The 20,104-nt window shown below is 43.9% G+C and overlaps 1 protein-coding gene across 2 annotated transcripts in view; it reads right to left on the bottom strand.

Annotated features, from left to right (window-relative positions):
* Positions 1–20,104, bottom strand: part of KAT6A (lysine acetyltransferase 6A) — a 73,980-nt gene that overhangs the window by 21,051 nt on the left and 32,825 nt on the right. For both annotated transcript variants that reach the window (XM_077931059.1, XM_077931060.1), the window contains exons 5-12: positions 18,535–18,616; positions 17,800–17,935; positions 16,368–16,684; positions 15,434–15,552; positions 6,516–6,631; positions 5,094–5,235; positions 4,420–4,581; positions 2,445–2,538 (exon numbers count right to left, since the gene is read on the bottom strand). In XM_077931059.1, the coding sequence (XP_077787185.1) occupies positions 2,445–2,538; positions 4,420–4,581; positions 5,094–5,235; positions 6,516–6,631; positions 15,434–15,552; positions 16,368–16,684; positions 17,800–17,935; positions 18,535–18,616 (1,168 nt within the window). The remainder of the gene's footprint in view (positions 1–2,444; positions 2,539–4,419; positions 4,582–5,093; positions 5,236–6,515; positions 6,632–15,433; positions 15,553–16,367; positions 16,685–17,799; positions 17,936–18,534; positions 18,617–20,104) is intronic.

Genomic DNA, 20,104 nt, shown 5'->3' on the forward strand with positions numbered 1-20,104 from the left:
GTGTTGCTGGACTACAACGACATTTTTTGGCCCCTGGCCATGTGGCTGATGGGAATGTCAGCCCAGAGACATCTGGAGAGACACAGGGTTTCTCTGTAGGTGATCCCAAGGACACTACATTACGTTAGTCAAGCTTTGAAGTTATGAAGTCCAAGGGCTGCCACAAGATACCACTGTGAGGACTAAAAGGCAGGTGCAACTTGATTTTCCAGGTGCAGAATTCACCAAAGATGCTCTTCCGCCCAGGTAGCAGGGCTCACCATTCACCTGTCTGTTTAAAAATTCTGTTTGAATCAACTCCCTCCACTCTTCATTTGTAAGTTCAAATACAAAACCAACCAACCTTCATAATCCGCTGACTTTTCACAAACCTTCAACTTGCACATCAGTCTCAGCAATGTGATAGTAAAGCAAATGAAGGAGCTACTGTCTCAAGCTACTGTCTCAAGCACTTATGTAAACTAAGCATTAAAGCAGACTGTACATGGGCAAACTTTTGCATTAAAAGAATGCTAATGAAAGGGTTTTGCTGCTGGAAGTTCTTTAGCAGGGATGGGGAACCTATGGCTCTGCAGATGACCTCTGACTCCCATCAGCCCCAGTCAGCATGACCAATGGTCAGAGCCAGAGGTCCCCTCGTCCGGTTCTACAGTACATGTGTTTTTTCCTGACGATGAGTGAGTGAGCATCAGCATTCCTATAAGAGTGAATAATGTGGGCCTCACTCCTCACCAAATGGGAAGATGCCCATCAGAAGTGATGGTCAGTGATAAAAATAGAATATAAAAGATAGAAGGACTTGGCGAAAGGTAGTTAGCTTAGCTTTGGAACTGGCTCTTTGCTTTCCCTCCAGAAAGCAACATGGCTGTATTCCCTTTGCGTTTGATGCCACTGCCATTGAGTCCTCCAGAAAACGCACCTTGCTGCTTTGTTTTCCTTTATGCGACGATCCTATAAGCTTTAAGGATATATATGCCTTTGTTCCTTTGTAATATTAATATTTTTTCTTGAATATTTAGTACAAAACTAATTTGAACAGAAAAATGGAAATTCTATATTTAATGCCTACATTTCCACAAGTTATAGAACTCAAATTAGCCATGTATACTGAGATACGTTCATTTTTCAGACATTTATAATGGGAAATTAAACAGCAGCAGCTGCACAGATATGTCATAACCACCAGTAAAAGTAAAGGTAAAGGTAAAGGTAAAGGGACCCCTGACAATTAAGTCCAGTCGCGAAGGACTCTGGGGTTGCGGCGCTCATCTCGCTTTACTAGCCGAGGGAGCTGGTGTTTGTCCACAGACAGCTTCCGGGTCATGTGGCCAGCATGACTAAACTGCTTCTGGCGAACTAGAGCACCGCACAGAAACGACGTTTACCTTCCCACAGGAGCGGTACCTATTTATCTACTTGCACTTCGTGCTTACGAACTGCTAGGTGGGCAGGAGCAGGGACCAAGCAACGGGAGCTCACCCCGTCAAAGGGATTCGAAACTGCCAACCTTCCGATCGGCAAGCCCAAGGCTCAGTGGTTTACACCACAGCATCAGTAGTGCCAGCTAAAAATGTTTTGCTGTCTGCAGTGAAAGGCAAGATGGTGCCCACTTCCACTGAACACACAGAAGCCAGCCTGACTGGCAGCTTAAACTTATTTCCGCACCTAGCAACAGCACAGCAACCTCTACCACATCAGAAAGCTTTGGGGTGCAAGGCAGGCTTTGAGGCACACACAGCTCCCTCCTCTAATAGGGCCAAGTGGTCAGGGGGCTCAGAAGAAATGGGTGCCCTCACCAGACCCAGCACCTGCTGCTTGAGGCAGCTGCCTTGTTCAGGGCTGGCCCTGGTGGTCCGCTTTACTCTCTTCTGAAAGAAGAAACCCATCGACTGATGTAGTAGATTTGCAAACTGGTCACTTTCCCTAATCAGGTTGTATTTCAGCCAAAACGCATAATAAATTTATGCTACTGTTTGTCAATAAATTCACACAAATATATGGTCAAATAAATAAGAAGTGGGTCTTCAAATGCTACAGGTGAGTCCCAGGAGTGAAAAGGGTAAAGACTACTGGTAAATGATTTGATGTGTTTGTTAGCCACTTTGCATGATGTAGTGGAAAAGACAGGATATAAATAGCCTTTTAAACATACAAATAAAATTTCTGCCTCTCCACATGGCTAGGAAAGCAGGGAAGAAGAGCAAGTTCTGAAGTGCCATCTTAGATGTCCTTGTGGGCTGAAGTGTGATGGGGGGGGAGGGGGGCTTGTGTGCAAGCATCTGGGGTGCAAGAAAGCAGTTGGGAAAAGGATGTTGGCCAGAATCCCAAAAAGTAGGCATTTCAGATAATTAATGCTCTTGAAATAAAGTGCTGGGGAATTGCATGGTTTCATAAACTTTAATCTGAAGCTGAAGAGAAAGGCAGAAAAATGAGAATATGCTTACTGAAATCAATGAGGAACCTGCCATAGCCCTTGCGCTGGTACTGGGGAAGAATCATTATGCAGGAAACATTGTATTTCTGCTGGCAGTGCTTCTCCTAGTAAGAGAGACACACACACACACAAACACAGAAGATTAGCAAGATGGAAAAGAACTTCTTCTCGATGAGGAATTAATTGGGGTAAATCACAATCACCCCAAAAGCAAGTCTCCAAGGAAAGAACACAAGGCATTATCAAGCCACTGAACCTCTGCGATCACAGCCAGGAAGGAAAAGGAAGAAAGAACTGTCACTGAGCACACAAAGTTTCTTTCTGTAAACCTGTATCATTCATGTACCTAGTGCAGTAATATCTACCACTCCAAGTGACAGTGGTTCTCCGGGGTCTCAGTCACATAAGCCCTCCCAGTCCTGCTACCTGTGATCCTTTTTAGTTAAAGATGCTCAAGAATGAACCTGCACCACCACCAGAATTATGGCCCCCTCCCCTGTAATACATCATTTCAGGACCTTGTACTTACAGCAAACCTCTCTCCCTACTTCTCTACAAAGGGCTTTTCAAATCCTCAGAGATTTCCAAAGCAATAAAGAACCTTTGTGGGGGGTGGGGGTAAGACAAAATAAAAGTCCATCTGCAGGTGGGCTTGTGGGGGGGGGGTAGGATGGCCATAGATTAAGGCTACATTATTTCCTTTTCTGAAAGTGTTGAAGTAAAAAACAACTTCTTTTTTTGGGGGGGGTGTGTTAAGACGGGCCTTTCAAAGTAACTCTCTGTCCCTGTGTGAGGAATACTAAAGCCACATTCAGCCTCCATGGTCTCTTTCCCAAAATGCAAACAAAAGCTCTGAAATGAGATCAGCATCTGATTTGAGAAGCAAGCTCATTGGAGGTAACAATTAATGTTTACTTCACCAACTAACTCTCCTCCTCACCACCCAAGGGACTAGGAAGTCATTTAAAACCCTCTCCCCTCAGAGCTGCCAGGCTGGAATTCATGCTCCTTAGAGAATACACTCTGTTCAACAGCATAAAAAAGAAAGCTGCTTTGATTAACTGCTTCAATTCATAGAATCATAGAATCCTAGAGTTGGAAGAGACCACAAGAGCCATCGAGTCCAACCCCCTGCCAAGCAGGAAACACCATCAGAGCACTCCTGACATATGGTTGTCAAGCCTCTGCTTAAAGACCTCCAAAGAAGGAGACTCCACCACACTCCTTGGCAGCAAATTCCACTGTCGAATTCCCTGGATTCTGCTTATGCAGAACTTTAAAGGCTGTTTGGAACCCATAAAATTATACCCATCACTTCAGAAGTGTGACTGGACACTAGTTTGGTTAGATCCACTACACTAAGGAGGGAGAAAATTTAGATCTGCTGAAAAATGACTTTCAGTTTATGCACAATTCAAATCCAATTATATTTTCTTGGATACGAGTCATACCAGTGTGAATAGACTTTTCCAGAGGTATAGCCAGTCTTATCACACACAAGACTTGACAGGAAGAAGAAAAGAAAGTTTATAGTCTTTTTGCACACACTAGGTATTTGGCCATAGTCAGGGTTGTGTGTATGAAGCAAATCCACACAAGCACAAAAAAGTGTGGAATGCAATTTTGGGTGCAGAATTCAGTTTACTGGGACTTTCAGTCTTGAAAAGACATTCCCAGCCTTTTTTCTTTTAAGTGCAAGCATAGGCATGGGAAAGTGTATGGCCAAAGCTCCTGCACATGTCAGCAGGAAAAGTTCCAGGAGTTAAGCAAGGGCCTGTAGTGCCTTGTGCCTATCCTCGTGATTAGCAAAAACAGAGCAATCAATTAAGCTTAAGAATCCAGCTTTTCACCACCCAATATTTGGATTAACTTGGTGCAGATTTTTTAAAAAGTGCATGATAGATATGCTCCTGGTTTATAGTTCCCTTAGGTATTGTCAGGACACCAACAGAACACCAACAAGTGGAAATCCCCCCACCGCTCACCTTGGAGAAATAGCCAACCAGGTGGCAACCCTTCATGTCATTTTGCGTCAGCACATAGAAGAGAAATGGCTCCACATCATAATAGAGCGTCTTGTGATCCAGGAAGAGTTTTGCTAATAGACACAGGTTCTGGCAGTAAATGGTACTGACGTTGCCATCCACCTTAGAAAAATGGAGAACAGGTCAAGACACTATCCCTCATGAACTGCTAGCAGGCCACAACACAAAGTGATCTGCTTAAATCAAGTAGGATTATACCAAACAGACACAAACCATCTAAGGACTTGTAGCTTCAAGAACTAAAGGATGCAGCCTGAGGTAAGTAGTCACTTTGAGGAGAAGCCCAAAGCGGCCAGCGCTCCTCACACTACCAACCTTTTCCTAAGAGGGATGTACAACATAAAATGCCAATACACTTCTGTTTTGCAGCCAATCATTACTGAATGGAATGAGACACTCATAAAATATTACAAAAGTAAGACAGTTCTGGGTTGCTGTTTTTTAAAAACTGGACTGCCCTCAGCCTCCCAAAGAGGGGATTCTAGCCATGATTAGAGCCCATTACAAGGGAATTAGGTTCCTACAACAGTTCTTCTCTGGGAAGCTCACAGCAGATTATGCCCCAGAGATTCAGGCAGGGACATAAACAGCAGCTAATAATCTTTGACACTTACCTCAAAGACTGAAACATTGCTCTTCCTGTAAATTTCATTGGCTGGGGGATGAAACCAGCCACACTTCTTCATGTGTTGCTGAAGGATAGTTCTGCTTTTCATATACTTAAGACAGAATTCACAAATGTACAGCTTAGGCAGCCTGCAAGATTAAAGGCATGGATGCATTGAGCAGTTTTGCAAGGTTACAACTTGAGGCAATCAGTACTGTTATCTCTACTGTGGCAATTCCCATAAAGGTCCATTGTCTTAAAGCTGGGTATACAGGAGGCAATATAGAAACAAAAAAGGCATAAGAGCAGGTTAAAATGTGTATTTGGTTGGATTCAGTTACTGAGACTGAGGGTCTTAACAAAGACCTCTTAGGATTACTTCTAGCCCAAAGTTTACCAAGGGTGTCCATCACTGGATATGAAGGGACCCCGTAGGCCCCTTTCCAGTACTGTCCCTCCACCCCTTAATTTATGCAACTGGCAACTGGAACATACATAGGAAGCTGCCTATTATCAAGTCAGACCTATTGGCCCATCTAGCTCAGTATTACTTCCACAGGGGCCTTCCTGAATCTACCTGGAGATGCTGGTGATGAAACCTGGAACCTCCTGTATGCAAAGCAGATGCTGTACCACTGAGCTATGACCCTCCCCATCATACAAATTTCAATAAAATAGAAATTCCGCTCTTCTGTTTCTTTGCTGCACGGCACAGAAAATAAAGAACACTTACATCTACAAAATGTTTAATAAAACAAAGTCTTTCAGTATGTTAATCCCAAAGATAGGAGGAAGCTCAGCTCTGATTATTCCGAATACTTCTTTCAGTTATCACTAAATATTGTCTGGTTTTCCTTGGTTATAAGTAGAGCAGATCTGTACCTATACTGTATGTGAAGATGATCAGAGAAACGAGGAACCCAACACAATCTGACATGCTGACATTTCTGGGCTTGTGTTTGTTTAAAAACAAGTTGCCAACTCTCACAGTTGCAAATGCAATGCCTTTACTTCAAGAAGAAAATCCGTGGCAGAAGGATCTGAGGGGGGAATCCTGTGTCTCCAATCCTTGCTACTATTTTTGCACACCAGCCACTATACTCAAATTTCCATGCTCTTTGCTCTTTCCTCCCCCCCCCCCCATGCCACAGTGCTTACTAAAATATATTAATTCTTTGATAGCTTCAACCTTAAAAAAAAAATGCTACACAAGCAAATACCTATATATATAATATATACATTGCATGATTTAACTTGGTTACACATTTGGTTTGTTCAGAGGACATCCAGTCCTAATTTTAAGGAAGAGCATGTCTTTACAGTATGAGCTTGTCAGGCTTAACACATAGTTACACTTTATTTCCTACTCTTGCTAAACATTCAGCTGCATAACGTAAACTGTATAATAGAGAGGAGGCCTGTGTTGTACCTGGAATACTCTTGTGGGTATGGAGAGGAATACCAGGTGTGGATTTCATATTTCCCAAACTCGATGACTGATGGACAGCGGACTTGTGGATCAGGGGCTCCTGTTACTCCTACTTTCTGTAAAAGAAACAAATATCTCTACAAGTTAACAACAACAAAAGCACTACTTAACAGATCCAGAAATCCAGGAAAGAAGGAAAAGCTTTGGAATAGCACAGTTTTCTTCCACTGAACTACAGTGGTACCTCGGGGTTAAGAACTTAATTCGCTCCGGAGGTCCATTCTTAACCTGAAACTGTTCTGAACCTGAAGTACCACTTTAGCTAATGAGGCCTCCTGCTGCTGCCGTAGCATGATTTCTATTCTCATCCTGAAGCAAAGTTCTTAACCCGAGGTACTATTTCTGGGTTAGCGGCGTCTGTAACCTGAAGCGTATGTAACCCGAGGTACCACTGTAATTCACAAAGCAAAAAAATATAAAGCCAGGTGTGCTAGTAAAAATGCTAGTCCAATCCGTCTTAGCATTATGCTTGCCTGTTAAGAGTAATCTAAAGGAATTACCATATTTTTCGCTCTATAGGACGCACCCGACCATAGGAAGCACCTTGTTTTAGAGGGGGAGAACAAGGGGAAAAAATTCTCCCCCTCTCTGCTCAGTGTGCCTTCAGCGAAGCGGCAGGAGAAACGGAGCCCCTTCCATTTCTCCTGCCGCTTCGCTGAAGGGGCGCTGCGCAGAGAGGGGGAGAATTTTTTTTCTTGTTCTCCCCCTCTAAAACAAGGTGCGTTCTGCGCATTCAAGGTGCGTTCGCCTGAAGCCTCCGGAGCGCAGCGGACATTCCCGCTGCGCTCCAAAGGCTTCAGGCGGCTACCTTGGAAGCCTGGAGAGCGAGAGGGGTCGCTGCGCACTGCCCCTCTCGCTCTCCAGGCTTCAGTGAAGGCAACCCGAAGCCTCAGGAGCGCGGCGGGAGTTCCCGCTGGGCTCCGGAGGCTTTGGGTTCCTTTCAACCTGGTCTTTGGGGCTGGCGGGGGGAAGCGCTGCTTTCCCCCACCGCAAGCCTCAAAGACCAAGTCAGGGAGCAGCGCAAAGGCTGCATGCAGCCTTCCCGCTGCCCCCCAGCTTGTGGGGCTGGCAGTGGGGTGAAGCACTGCTTTCCCCCACTGCCAGCCTCAAAGATTCCGGAAGCCTTTGGAGCGCAGACTCTCCTGGCTTCAGCGAAAGGAACCTGAAGCCTCCGGAACACAGAGAGAATTCGCGCTGCGCTCCCAAGGCTTCAGGCGGCTATCCCTGAAGCCTGGAGAGCAAGAGGGGTTAGTGCGCACCGATGCCTCTCGCTCTCCAGGCTTCAGCGAAAGCAATGCGAAGCCTCCGGAGCACGGAGGGAGCGCTCCCTCTGCGTGTCGGAGGCTTCGCGTTGCTATCGCTGAAGCCAAGGAGCCTGCATTCACTCCATAGGACGCACACACATTTCCCCTTAGTTTTTGGAGGGGGGAAAGTGCGTCCTATAGAGTGAAAAATACGGTAATAGCCACTTAATAAATCCAAGGAAATAAGTGACTCCTGAAAAAGCAAAAGGGAGGGAAGGAAGCAGGGGCAGGCAGGCATGTATCCCAAGTGCACCTGTAATAGACAGCACAGAACCTGGTTAGGAACTGCAACAAAAGGCAATGGGTGACCTACAAACCTACAAACAGGGTTTTGTTTTGTGTAAGTTTTCAAAACTCAAGATGCAACACCTCTCTCTCAAGAATATTTACATCAAACCAGAAAAGTGTCACCAAAAGAAATATATAGAAATACCGCAAACTGTATCCTTAAATTCTTCAGAGCACAAGGGTGCTTTTTCGTCCCCGCGGCTCTAAAATTATACAAGGCCAAAACGTTGGCACAGCTCCTTTATGGATCCTTTCTGGGCCCACCTTCCTCTGCTTTCTCCCCCCTTGAGAGAGTTCAATCCAAACTCCTTAGAGCTCTCCTACAAGTCCCCAGATGCATTTCAAACGCATGGGTTAGACTAGAAACGGGGATGATGAGAGTGGAGGCTTCTATCTGCCTAACATCAATCTACAAATGGCTGACACTGAATCTGCTCCCCCCGAGGGATAGCCCCACTGATCTTCTGCGACCAATTCCAGTCAGGCTGGCAGACTGCAGTCCTGAACACCCTTCAGAAACTGGGTTTTGCCCCTCAAGCCCTTCTGAGCCTGGGGTTGGGCCAGGCAAAAGTAATGGTTAGGCAAAGAATTATAGACACCGAGAGACAACAGGAGTGCTCAAGGTGCCCTGACTATAAAATTGGAGAAATCGAGAGAGATATAGCCGCACTGGCAGCATATCTCGTCTTTCTCGTATCTAAAAATGCAAGAAGGGCTTTTACACTCGCCAGAAGCTCGGCTCTGCCCTCGCCAGTCCTGGAAGGAGCCTTTTAAAAAGTCCCATATTCTAAGAGATCTTGCGCCTGTTCACTGGGGGAGATAGGAAGCCCAGAACACTTGTTCTTTAGATGTCTATCTTATGAAGAGGCACGTAGTAAGACCATTGATCCCCTACTGGTGAGGCTCGCTAACCTCACAAAAATTTGACCTTTTTAACCTCGCAAATATTTTAACCTCGCAAAAATCTGACATTTTCCTGTTAGGCAAAGATCAGAAGACGACCTGGATGGTTGCCAGATTCTGTGTACAAGTCTGCAGGCGCAGACCATCTCCCAACTCAAACTAGTTTGTTAAGAAAATTCCCACACTCGGTTTCATGGGTGACTCTGGGTCAACTCCCTGTGGTAGTTTATTGTTGTACATTGTTTTAATTGTTTGTTTTCCTTCTGTGACTGTACCCCCAAGTGTGTTTTATAAGCTGGTCTCCGACCATAATAAATTATCTATCTATCTAGAAATACCCAGATTATGGGAAGCTATCCAGTGGAAGATGCAATGAAATCAAGTATTTCATGTCCACTTATTTCAATGGGTCTATTTTGTGCACAACATAGTTGGGTATCATTCATTAAAAAAAATATGGCAAAAGTGTTTTGCAAGAAGAATCATGGCCATCAACCCTTAAGGAAATTATATTCCTTTGGGGCAATCTGCACACCTCTGGCCTCCATTGTTATTTTTCATGCATGTATAAGGTAAAATATAGCTTTCCCTTTCTACCCACCCCCTCCCCAGACACATTTTCTTCCTTATATACACTATGAAGAATTGAAGATGCTTTGCAAATTACATCTACAAGCAAAGGCTCAGGAGTGAATGGAAGAGAGAAAATGCTGGTTAGACTTCCAACACTCTTTTCTCTCAGTTTACATTGTGTATTGAGAAAAATAAACTATACATTAAAAAGACTTGCTTAGTGGTGATATTACTATTATGTCTTGCATCCTAATACACCTGTAAGTTCTGTAGTGTGTGTTCACATTGAGCTCCTAGTGCTGTTTTTAGTGACAGAAGTATTTCAAATCCCAGGACATTTGGAAACATCAAGTTCTAAACAAGTGCTAAAAGCATTTTCTCTACTGTGGAAGGTCCATCTCTTACCTTCCCTCCCTTTGCACACACCCACATTTCTTCAGCACTACGAAGTCAGTGCAGATAGTCCCTCAGTGGGGGCCAGTTAGGTCAGCTTAGCCAACTCAGAAACACTTGCTTAAAGCAATTTCTTTTCCCCTTTGTTTTTCTATAAACTACAGGGCACTTTTCAATGCTCAGATGCAGGAAGTGGCATCTGAGTCTCCTCCTTTCTCTCTCACACAGCTCAGTTCAAGTGCAATCCCACGCTATACTTAGGTGGTTCAACAAGCCTCACACACCTGCCTCTACCCCTCACTGTAATCCAATTCTTCAATTGGAAAACTATGGACTGTGCTTGCCCTACCAAGCAGGACTTTAACTCAGTCTGCATGCCTGGTTTGGAGGGCAACTAGAGTTAAAGTCTGCCTCTGTTTGGCTGGAACTGCAAGGTAACCCCATGTAGTGCAGCATTGTGGGACTGGAGGGAGGGCAGGAGCACCCAACTACAAGTTTTGCTCATTAACACTCCAAAATGAGGTTTGGTGGTGCGAGCACCAGTCCTATAATTATAAAATGGGGTTCATAAATATTTATACCTGTGGCCCCAAAAAACCATGATTTATTCGACTGAGAAAAACCATTGTGCCCATGTGTTTCCACCTCGTTCAGACTGCATTTTCAGACTTTGTTTGTAGTCTAAGATTTAACCAGTTTCCCAGTTTGGAAGTAACAGTAAACAATGGTTTTAACGAACGCTGAAAGTATTTCAGTGCAGTGCAAGAGAAAAAAGAGCATGCAGGTATAACACTCATTCTCAGTCTTATAAACCATAGCATATTTGATTGAAATTCTTTCATCTGTCGGAGAGCCTTGGGGGTAGAATAGAGCAGATAACTTATCCAAATAAATGGCCTCAGTGACCAAAAATGTACCCTTAACACAGACTGCAATGACAGAGAACTTATCCCTGTAACTGTGTAGAAAAGATTTCTAATTTAATTTCACAATATAAAAGTGCTAAACAGGAACTGGTGACCAGCTTATGTCTTGAAATAATATTCATACTGATTTACTCTTTACCCAAACTGTGCTAAAAGCACTGTGGAATTCTCTATCATGAGAGATACTGATGGGATTTTTAAAGGACAGCAGTCTCCATCCTGGTCCCTTCCAGATGCTTAGAACTCAAACTCTCTTTATGGTAGTTGTAGTTCAAACATGTGGTGGTGATTAAGATGGGAAGGGCTGGATTAGGATAAGAGCTGGGTCTAAACCACTGAGCCTAGGGCTTGCCAATCAGAAGGTCAGTGGTTCAAATCCCCAAGACGGAGTGAGCTCCCGTTGTTGGGTCCCTGCTCCTGCCAACCTAGCAGTTCGTAAGCACATCAAAGTGCAAGTAGATAAATAGGTACCGCTCCGGTGGGAAGCTGAATGGCGTTTCCGTGCGCTGCTCTGGTTCACCAGAAGTGGCTTAGTCATACTGGACACATGACCTGGAAGCTGTCTGCGGACAAACGCCGGCTCCCTTGGACAGTAAAGCAAGATGAGTGCCACAGCCCAAGTCGTCCACGACTGCACTTAACGGTCAGGGTCCCTTTACCTATGTCTGACTACCAGGAGAAGGCTCCTCCCATGAATAATAGAGACCCCTGGCTGGCCAGTGCTAGAAACAGGATGCTGCACTATGATGGACCTTTGGTACAATTCAACAAGGAAATCCTTCTGTTTTTATGCAAAAGTTAAGGCAGAACCATTTTTTCTCCAAAAGTTTGTAGACATTTCTTGTTTTGCCATTTTTCTTCCACCTTTACATTTGAATAATCTCAAAGCAGCAATAAGGAAACAGCTATATTCACCAAATCTCTTTGTTCTTCCCTCATATCTTGCCATGCCAGAAAACAACCTGGTGTACCTTTCCACAGCAATACACAAATAAAATCTCTCAGTTACTTAATAGTGTGCACAATAGCAAGTTCAACTGCTCTAAACATCACCTCTTCGCCACTGATTGAGTCCCAGGGCTCTTTCTTCCCCTTTTCTTTTTTAAGGAAAAAAACCTGAGGGATTGGATGGGTTTTCCTAAGGGAAAGGCTGCAACAGCCAATTTACTTTCCCTAAGATACAATCAGTCAAAAGAGAAAAAAGCACACAATAGCCAAATCAAAATCATGTTTGATGCTAGAAACTGTCTTGCAATTGGCTCCGCAAATATAATGGGCAGCACAAGTTCAATCACCCAAACTGAAACTCAAGAATTCTACCACCTGATACAAGCCAATTTAAGAACACATCATTCCATGGAAGAATGAGAGACACACAATACAGTATCTATGAAAATCCACAATTCAAAAAACGTAGTTTAGAATTGCTAATCCCAGACAGGACAGCGTTGAAATTACTCAGCTCACAGTCTGTTGCCAACAGAACCACACTGGTTTACATGGAGATGCTTCAAGGATGCTCTCAGACCGCACCTGTGGCACTGCCTTGCATGTTTGTGCCTTCTGGATGGCCACTGAATTCTCCTCCAAATAGATGCCTGAGATAAAGGTGGAGTCCCAGTTCCAGTACAACTGCTTGCACATCATAACAGCTCAAAGTCCCATCAAAGCAGACGTCCAACTCCCACAACGGTGGCACACGGCCACAGACCACTCCCTCCGGCAGACGGTCTCTCTTCAACAACTCAGCCAGCCATCCTTGCACCTCTGCTCAGCGTATTCCGATTTGCTCAGGTGTGGCACCCTGCTCTACCTGGATACGCACTGCGTCAGCAGCTCAGCTGAATTTAACCCAATCCTTGCCAAACTCACACTCACAAGTCTTTGCAAAGTTACGGTATATACAATATCAGCAAGAAAAGAGAACAGTAATATTTATCAGAAGTTGCAAAGAGATGTAGGGCTGCTTAGTAACTCATGAGCAAGTACTCTGGATTTTACACCATGCTATATATGCTAAGCAATTACTTTCAAATATCAGAAGTCTACAATGATCAGAGATTAACTAGTTTGTGCTGTCTGAAAGGCCTGAAGCTGGCTGACAAAAAAAAAACCTATTACAAAAATAATATATTTGCACCAGCCATTCTAATTTGTGCACAGAGTGCACCTATATAAACACAACTAAATATAAAAGCGTCAATTTCAGAGGACATCATTGTGGTCCTTACTTTAATGGCAGAAGCTAAAATATTTGTGGTCTTTGCTGTCACCAGCTTATCTTGGTCTATAAGAGAAGATTCATGTAATAATCAACTAAACCTCCTGGATGAGATAATGATGAGCAGTGTTAGAAACTCAGATATACAAGTCATGTGCCAAGTGACACCTTAAACCTTGGTTATGGCCACCACAACGGAATGTCTATTAGATGACCCTAAGGATCCCTTCCAACAATTCTACGCTTCTATGATCTCAACTACATTGCTTGACTGTCCCAATATGTAAGAAGGAGAAATGCAGCAGAAATGGAAAAGATGTAAACTATGGACTAAGGCAGAGGTTTTTAAACTGTGGTTTGTGAGTTCCATTTGGGTGGCCTGTGGAAAGGCTGTAGCACCGTCAAATAGATCTGTATTCAGCCCTGCACTTACTTTCCTTGATGGGATGATGGAGGACTAAGGTGCCCAGCAAGGGGTCTATGATTTGCATAGCCGCACAGAAGCACAAGACTCACAACTTTTACTGCACATGAGTCATCTGGCTCGATTGAGACGTCAGTCACCAACCTGGCGCCCAGAAATCTCCATGTAGTTGCAACTGGACCCTTGCCAATAGCAAACGTGCATGGTGCACAGTGAATTCCAAACACTGGTGATGAGGTGATTACCTCTTTAAGCAAATATTTGTAAAAAGAGCATACTAGCAACACATGAGCCTTTGTTTCTGCATTCCCATCAGCACATGGATATAGATGACCTTGGAATCTTCCTGTTACAGAAATACCAACAAGCTTTCTTTTCAATTTCTTCATCTGCTTACACCAAAGGTTCTGCAGGCTTTTGCATTTGTCTTCTTCCAGGCAGAGGGTCATCAACACCTCCCAAGAAACAGAACCTATAAGTCTCCTTTCCCCTGCAGTTTTGAAACAGGACATATCCTGTATCTGTACCAATACAGCCATGAAGGAGCTGAAGGGCCATGCTTAGACAGATGTGCACAAACATGGAATATTGACCAATCTACCATGCCTCTGCATTAAGCCAATGTCCTTTATACAGAACACTGAAAAACAAGCAAACTCCCCTCACAAATGCCAGGCAAGACCTTGCAGAACTCAATGTGCACTAAAACAGGGAGGAAGAAATGTCCAATAGAAATGGAAACGGGAAGGTACAGACTTGCTCTGATTCACTTTTGAAGCAAGCAAAGCTATTGTATAGCTTTGGCATGCAAGTCTTACAATCTTGGACAATCCTCGATCTCCACTTGTCAGCCCCATGTTTCTGGGCTATAATATTTTAAGTTTGCCTCAGAGCTGCCTGCTTATCTCTCATCAGCATCACACCTCATCACTTCTTATCAACTGGCTGGTTCCCAGAAAATCCTCAGTAAACTACCTGTCTCAATCTTCTCAGTACTATGCATTTTATGACTAATAGTAAAGGTAAAGGTACCCCTGCCCGTACGGGCCAGTCTTGACAGACTCTAGGGTTGTGTGCCCATCTCACTCAAGAGGCCAGGGGCCAGCGCTGTCCGGAGACACTTCCAGGTCACATGGCCAGCGTGACATCGCTGCTCTGGCGAGCCAGAGCCGCACACGGAAACGCCATTTACCTTCCCGCTTGTAAGTGGTCCCTATTTATCTACTTGCACCCGGGGGTGCTTTCGAACTGCTAGGTTGGCAGGCGCTGGGACCGAACGACGGGAGCGCACCCCGCCGCAGGGATTCGAACCGCCGACCTTTTGATCGGCAAGCCCTAGGCGCTGAGGCTTTTACCCACAGCGTCACCTGCGTCCCCTTATGACTAATATACCCCTGTAAAAAGGTAAAGGAACCCTGACAGTTAAGTCCAGTCACAAACGACTCTGGGGTTGTGGCACTCATCTGGCTTTACTGGCCGAGGGAGCTGGCAGCATTTGTCCACAGACAGTTTTTCCGGTCATGTGGCCAGCATGACTAAGCCGCTTCTGGCGCAACGGAACACCAAAACCAGAGCAGCACACGGAAACGCCGTTTACCTTCCTGCCGGAGCATTACCTATTATCTACTTGCTTTGACGTGCTTTCGAACTGCTAGGTGGGCAGGAACTGGGACAAAGCAAAAGGAGCTCACCCTGTCGTGGAGATTCGAACTGCCGACCTTCCGATCGACAAGCCCCAGGCTCAGTGGTTTAGACCACAGCGCCACCCGCACCTCTGTAGGAGTCTACTAACCATACCTTTGCATGCAAGCTTCATTCAATTTTACCTGCAGTGCTTGCTCCTGAATATCTCTGAACAACTCCATATCTTTCTCAGTCATGACATCTGGACCTCCAAGAAGCCATTCTTCATTTTCCTGTTTTCCATCCCAGCCATCCTGATTGTCTGAAAATGAACACACAACGACAAATGGAATTTCCTGAAATTAAGCACCTGAATATGTAAGGTGGTCACAGGATAAATAACTATCTAAAAGGGGTTATTGCACTAAGAAGTTTTGAAGTTCATGGCAGGCTACCCCTTTAGACTAAACTGTGACATACCAACATAGACCCTTCCACCCCACCACCTGGCAGCTTCAGTTCTTCCAGTGGTATAACCATTCCACTCTCACCCATCAATACTTCTTGGCCTTGGGAGAAGGCATAGTCCCCTGGGCTGTGGAAATGTGCTCTCAGTCTAAACCAACCTCACATGGCTGTTGTGCCAGGAAAATGGGGAGGAGAACTATATATGCCACCTTGAGCTCCTTGGAGGAAAGGTGCAATGTAAGTCTAATAAAATAAATAAATATTCTGACAATCTTAACAAACACAAAATAATACACACTAACCTCCACTGCTTGGACTGCTGTCCACAAATGAAAATATATATTATGATGATTTTACTTTCGTAGATTTTCATCATCATACTTTCGTATGATGATTTTAGCATATACACTTTGCCAAGGTTCTGTGGTGTATTTGAAGATGACCCTTTAATTGTACGTGGTTATATATATATATATATATATATATATATATATATATATATTCTACTACTTCCACCCAAGTACTTTCAACAGAATGTATTGTGCCCCAACAACATTTATGATAATGTAAAAAAACCCAAAGTGTTGAAGTTTCTTCAGAATCTGTTCTCAAATTGAAAATTAGAAGTCCAGAAAGTAAGAAGAGATAATACCCTCTACAATTAGCTACCTGTAGGCCAGTCTGAAGTGCTTGATTTCCTATTGTCTTTTCTCCTGATCCTATACTGCTGAGAGTAATCCACCACTTCTCCTCGAGGTTTACGCCCATCAGGGGATGGGGTGAAGAATTTGGTAAGGCCATCAATGAGCCCTTTGGTTTTCTTGTTGAATTTCAAGGTGGTGCTTGCATCTCTGCAGAATTCCAGGCCGTCGATTTGCTCCAAATAGCCGCCTTCTGACGAACAAGTTGACTGGCTGGATAGGGGAGTCTTGCGCTTACGACCTCGGCCAGGTCCCGTCTGAACTTTGCTGAAGGGGGCTTTTGATCTAAACAAATAGTAAAGTGGGTAATAGAGACTTACAGAAAGAGAAGCTATGCAGGGTATTGGCCAGCTGATAATTTCAAATTCTTCCTTGGGCAATAAAGATACCTGCAGTGCAATTTAATGGAAGTTTACTCAGAAGCAAATCCAACTCTGTTCAATGAAGCTTACTGTATGGTTAACTGTACACAGAACTGGAGCCTTCCCAAATTTCTCAGGAATCTGGTATTCTGAATAAAAATTAAGTGTATAGGAGTTACGTACTTAATCCCCCACCACCACCAAAAAGACGCCACGAGAACTCAAGTGTTTAAGAGCAGTGTATAATGATCTTAATGGCAAGGCTTGTTTGACCCTTCAGATAGTTTCCCTCCCACACCTTTCTGACATGGAACTCTAGAGCAAAATTGGAAGCCATCTAAATATTCAAAAGCAGCAGTGACATGGATCATGTCCTGTGTTCTGTAAAGCAACAATCCAAGCACCCTCCAGATTTCATGGGTGTGGAAAAATCTTGAAAAGCAAGTGAGACAGAGTACTCCACTAATGGCAGCAGAACATTCTGCCAGTCTAACTTGAGAGGCTAGAAGGGTTTGTAGTGCAAGAAACATAGTTATATATTGCCTCAAGCTAACAGAGCAAAGTGGATGCACAAACTTATTTTATTGAAGGAGGGAAGCTCATCGCTTACTTTAGATTCAGTGGGAATGCAAGCTAAGAATGGCCATTGTTGTTATCTAGCATAGAGATCTACCTCCTAAGTAGAAGCTTGGGCTGCTTGAAATCAGCACCGGAAGTTTTTTTACTGAGGACTAACTGCCTACACTGAAAGGTGTAAACAGACTTCTTCTACAAATAAAAAAAATGTGAAAACCAAAACAAATGCTGAGTTTTCGGAAGCTGGGAAATTAATGAATCCCACAAAGTAAAAGATATGCCTTGTGTAGCATTCAGAAACAAAAAGCATTAAAAATTTGGACAGAAGTACTCATAATCTTTCCAGAACACGTACCAAAATATTTAACCCAACAAAGAAGATGGAACATCTCTAACAACAGAACTGCACAGGTATCCATATTCACTCTGTACCCACTGCCACCAAGTTTTGGAAAAACTTACGTTGCATTTTGGTTCTTTAATCGGTTTTTGGGACGTCCTATTGGGTTGGCATAACGCCGCTTTATCTGTGCTGCCTTCTTGTGTAGAAGTTTTCTTCCTTTTTTACGTGGCCGACATATCTGACATATCCACATGCCTGTAAAGTGAACAGACTCATCATAATGTATGTCAACATCTGTTTGACCCAGAGAACAATACCGTATTATTTATATAACCTAAGAATGGCCCTGCTGGGCACGCAAGTGGCCCATCTAGTCCAGCCTCCTGTTCTCACAGTGCCCAACCAGATGCTCATGGAAAGCCCATGAGCAGGACAGGAACACAGCAGCAATGCTCTCCCTGGAGTACTGCTTGAGTGTTCAAACACTTCAAATACATTCTCTGCAGTCACAGAATCATAGAGTTCCCTACGCCAACTTTTAACATATGGTAGTAGTATTATGACCCTGTACTGCAGATTTTTGAGGGGTGGGGGTGAGGAGGAGGAGCTGAGGCTGACAAACCTAGTAAGCTCATGGAAAAGGCCAGATTCAAGCCATGGTCTTCTTCATCTTCTTCATGTCTTGCAGCTCACACTCTTATTCACTACAACACTATCTGTAAAGTTATTCAGAACTCTTAATCAAGCCTATGCTACTATTCTGTTCTGCCTGTTAAGGACATCTATAATTTGAAGGCTAAAAGGGTTGTTTGTGTGAGTTTCTCCCCCTGCAGCATCTTTTAACCCTTTCTTACCTTTTGGCATCCTGGTCAGAGGGGGGTCACAACATTCCATGTGAAAGCCACGATCACATGAGTCACAAAATAGCATATTATCCTGCGAAGCACAGAAATTTCAAGTTACTGCAATTCAAGCACTTAGACCAAGAACACTCTTTTCTGTTATCATCAAATATAACCACTATGATTCTAGGCTGAGAGGGGGTATTCCAGCTGCAGACTGGTATCTTTCTGCCTGTGCAAGGATGAGGAAGGGAAACTGCAAGAAATATATAATCAGAAGCTGCAATTACGCTGTGGCCCTCACACTGCAGAGGGACCGTGTGGGCAGGCGGCTTCTTTAAACTGCTCTGTTGAAGGGCAAGCGGCTGCCCATGCCTCAGCAGAGCAGTCTAACGAAGCTTCGACTCTGGCTCACATGTAGGCAAAGAGGCAATCCTGGTCTCAAACTGTATAGGGCAGGCATGTCCAAAGTCCATTGGGGGAGCCCTAATCTGGCCCGCCAGTCGGTTTAATCCAGCCCCTGTGGCAGTTTATTTCTTGGGGTAAAATCGTAAAAAAACACCTCAACAACTGAAAACCTAAAAGCAGCTCAACAACTTCAATCCCCAAAAAAGGTCAACAACCTTGGTCGGCCCTTTGGTCGGCCCCCACGGCCCTTCATTTCATCAAATCTGCCCTACTTTGAAAAAAGTTTGGACACCACTGGTATAAGGCTTTGTACACCAATACCGGCCCCTTGACCACAGCACGGTAGCTAATTGTCAGTCAGTTAGAGTAGCAGTTACTACTTGCAAGTGCTGTTTCAAACTGTTTTCACTGCTTTATTTGTTTCTATTAATAGAATACTATAATTTCCTGCTCTGGTAATATTTTATTGAAAGGTTGGTTAAATATTTTCTAGATAAATATTTGCCTATAACTGTTATGCAATAAAAGGAATAAACACTGAATTAATGAGGCAGAAAGAATATTTTGTTTATTCTATTTACAAAACTTTTCTTCCTATATTCCTTTAAAATATTTGTACCCTACTTTTCTGCTTAAAAATCATCTGAATTAGCATAAATGAGCACAAATGCAACCAATATAGATTATTTTTAAAAACAATAGCTTGCAGAGAAAATTGCAGTAGAAACAAATAAACTCAAATCTTAAGTAGGAAGAATAACCAAGACCTCTCCACTAAACACTTCTGGAATAGGAAGTTTTAACCTGTTAGTAAAATGCAAGAACATAGCCTAGGTGCAATGGCCATAAAGGTCCTGCCATGCATACTAACCCACCTAACCTCAGAAAGTGGAGAGAGACAGAGCAGCACCAGCAGACTCTTTGGGGAGAAGGCAGACCCCCCTAAGATCTCAGGCTGTTCAGGGCTTTGAAGGTTGACGGCCAGAACTGGGCTCAGAAGCAAATAGGGAACCAACACAACCGATACGACAAATGCTCTCTGCAGAACCACCACAATTTGTAGCAATTAAAACTTGAACATACTTTTCCAGCACAGCATGCTGTAGTAGTCCAGCCTGGACGTTTGCACTGTGCACATGTCTATGGCAAGGTCAAATCTCACCGCCAACTGCAG

This window comes from Podarcis muralis, chromosome 7 (assembly GCF_964188315.1).
Source record: "Podarcis muralis chromosome 7, rPodMur119.hap1.1, whole genome shotgun sequence".
Classification (NCBI taxonomy): domain Eukaryota; kingdom Metazoa; phylum Chordata; class Lepidosauria; order Squamata; family Lacertidae; genus Podarcis; species Podarcis muralis.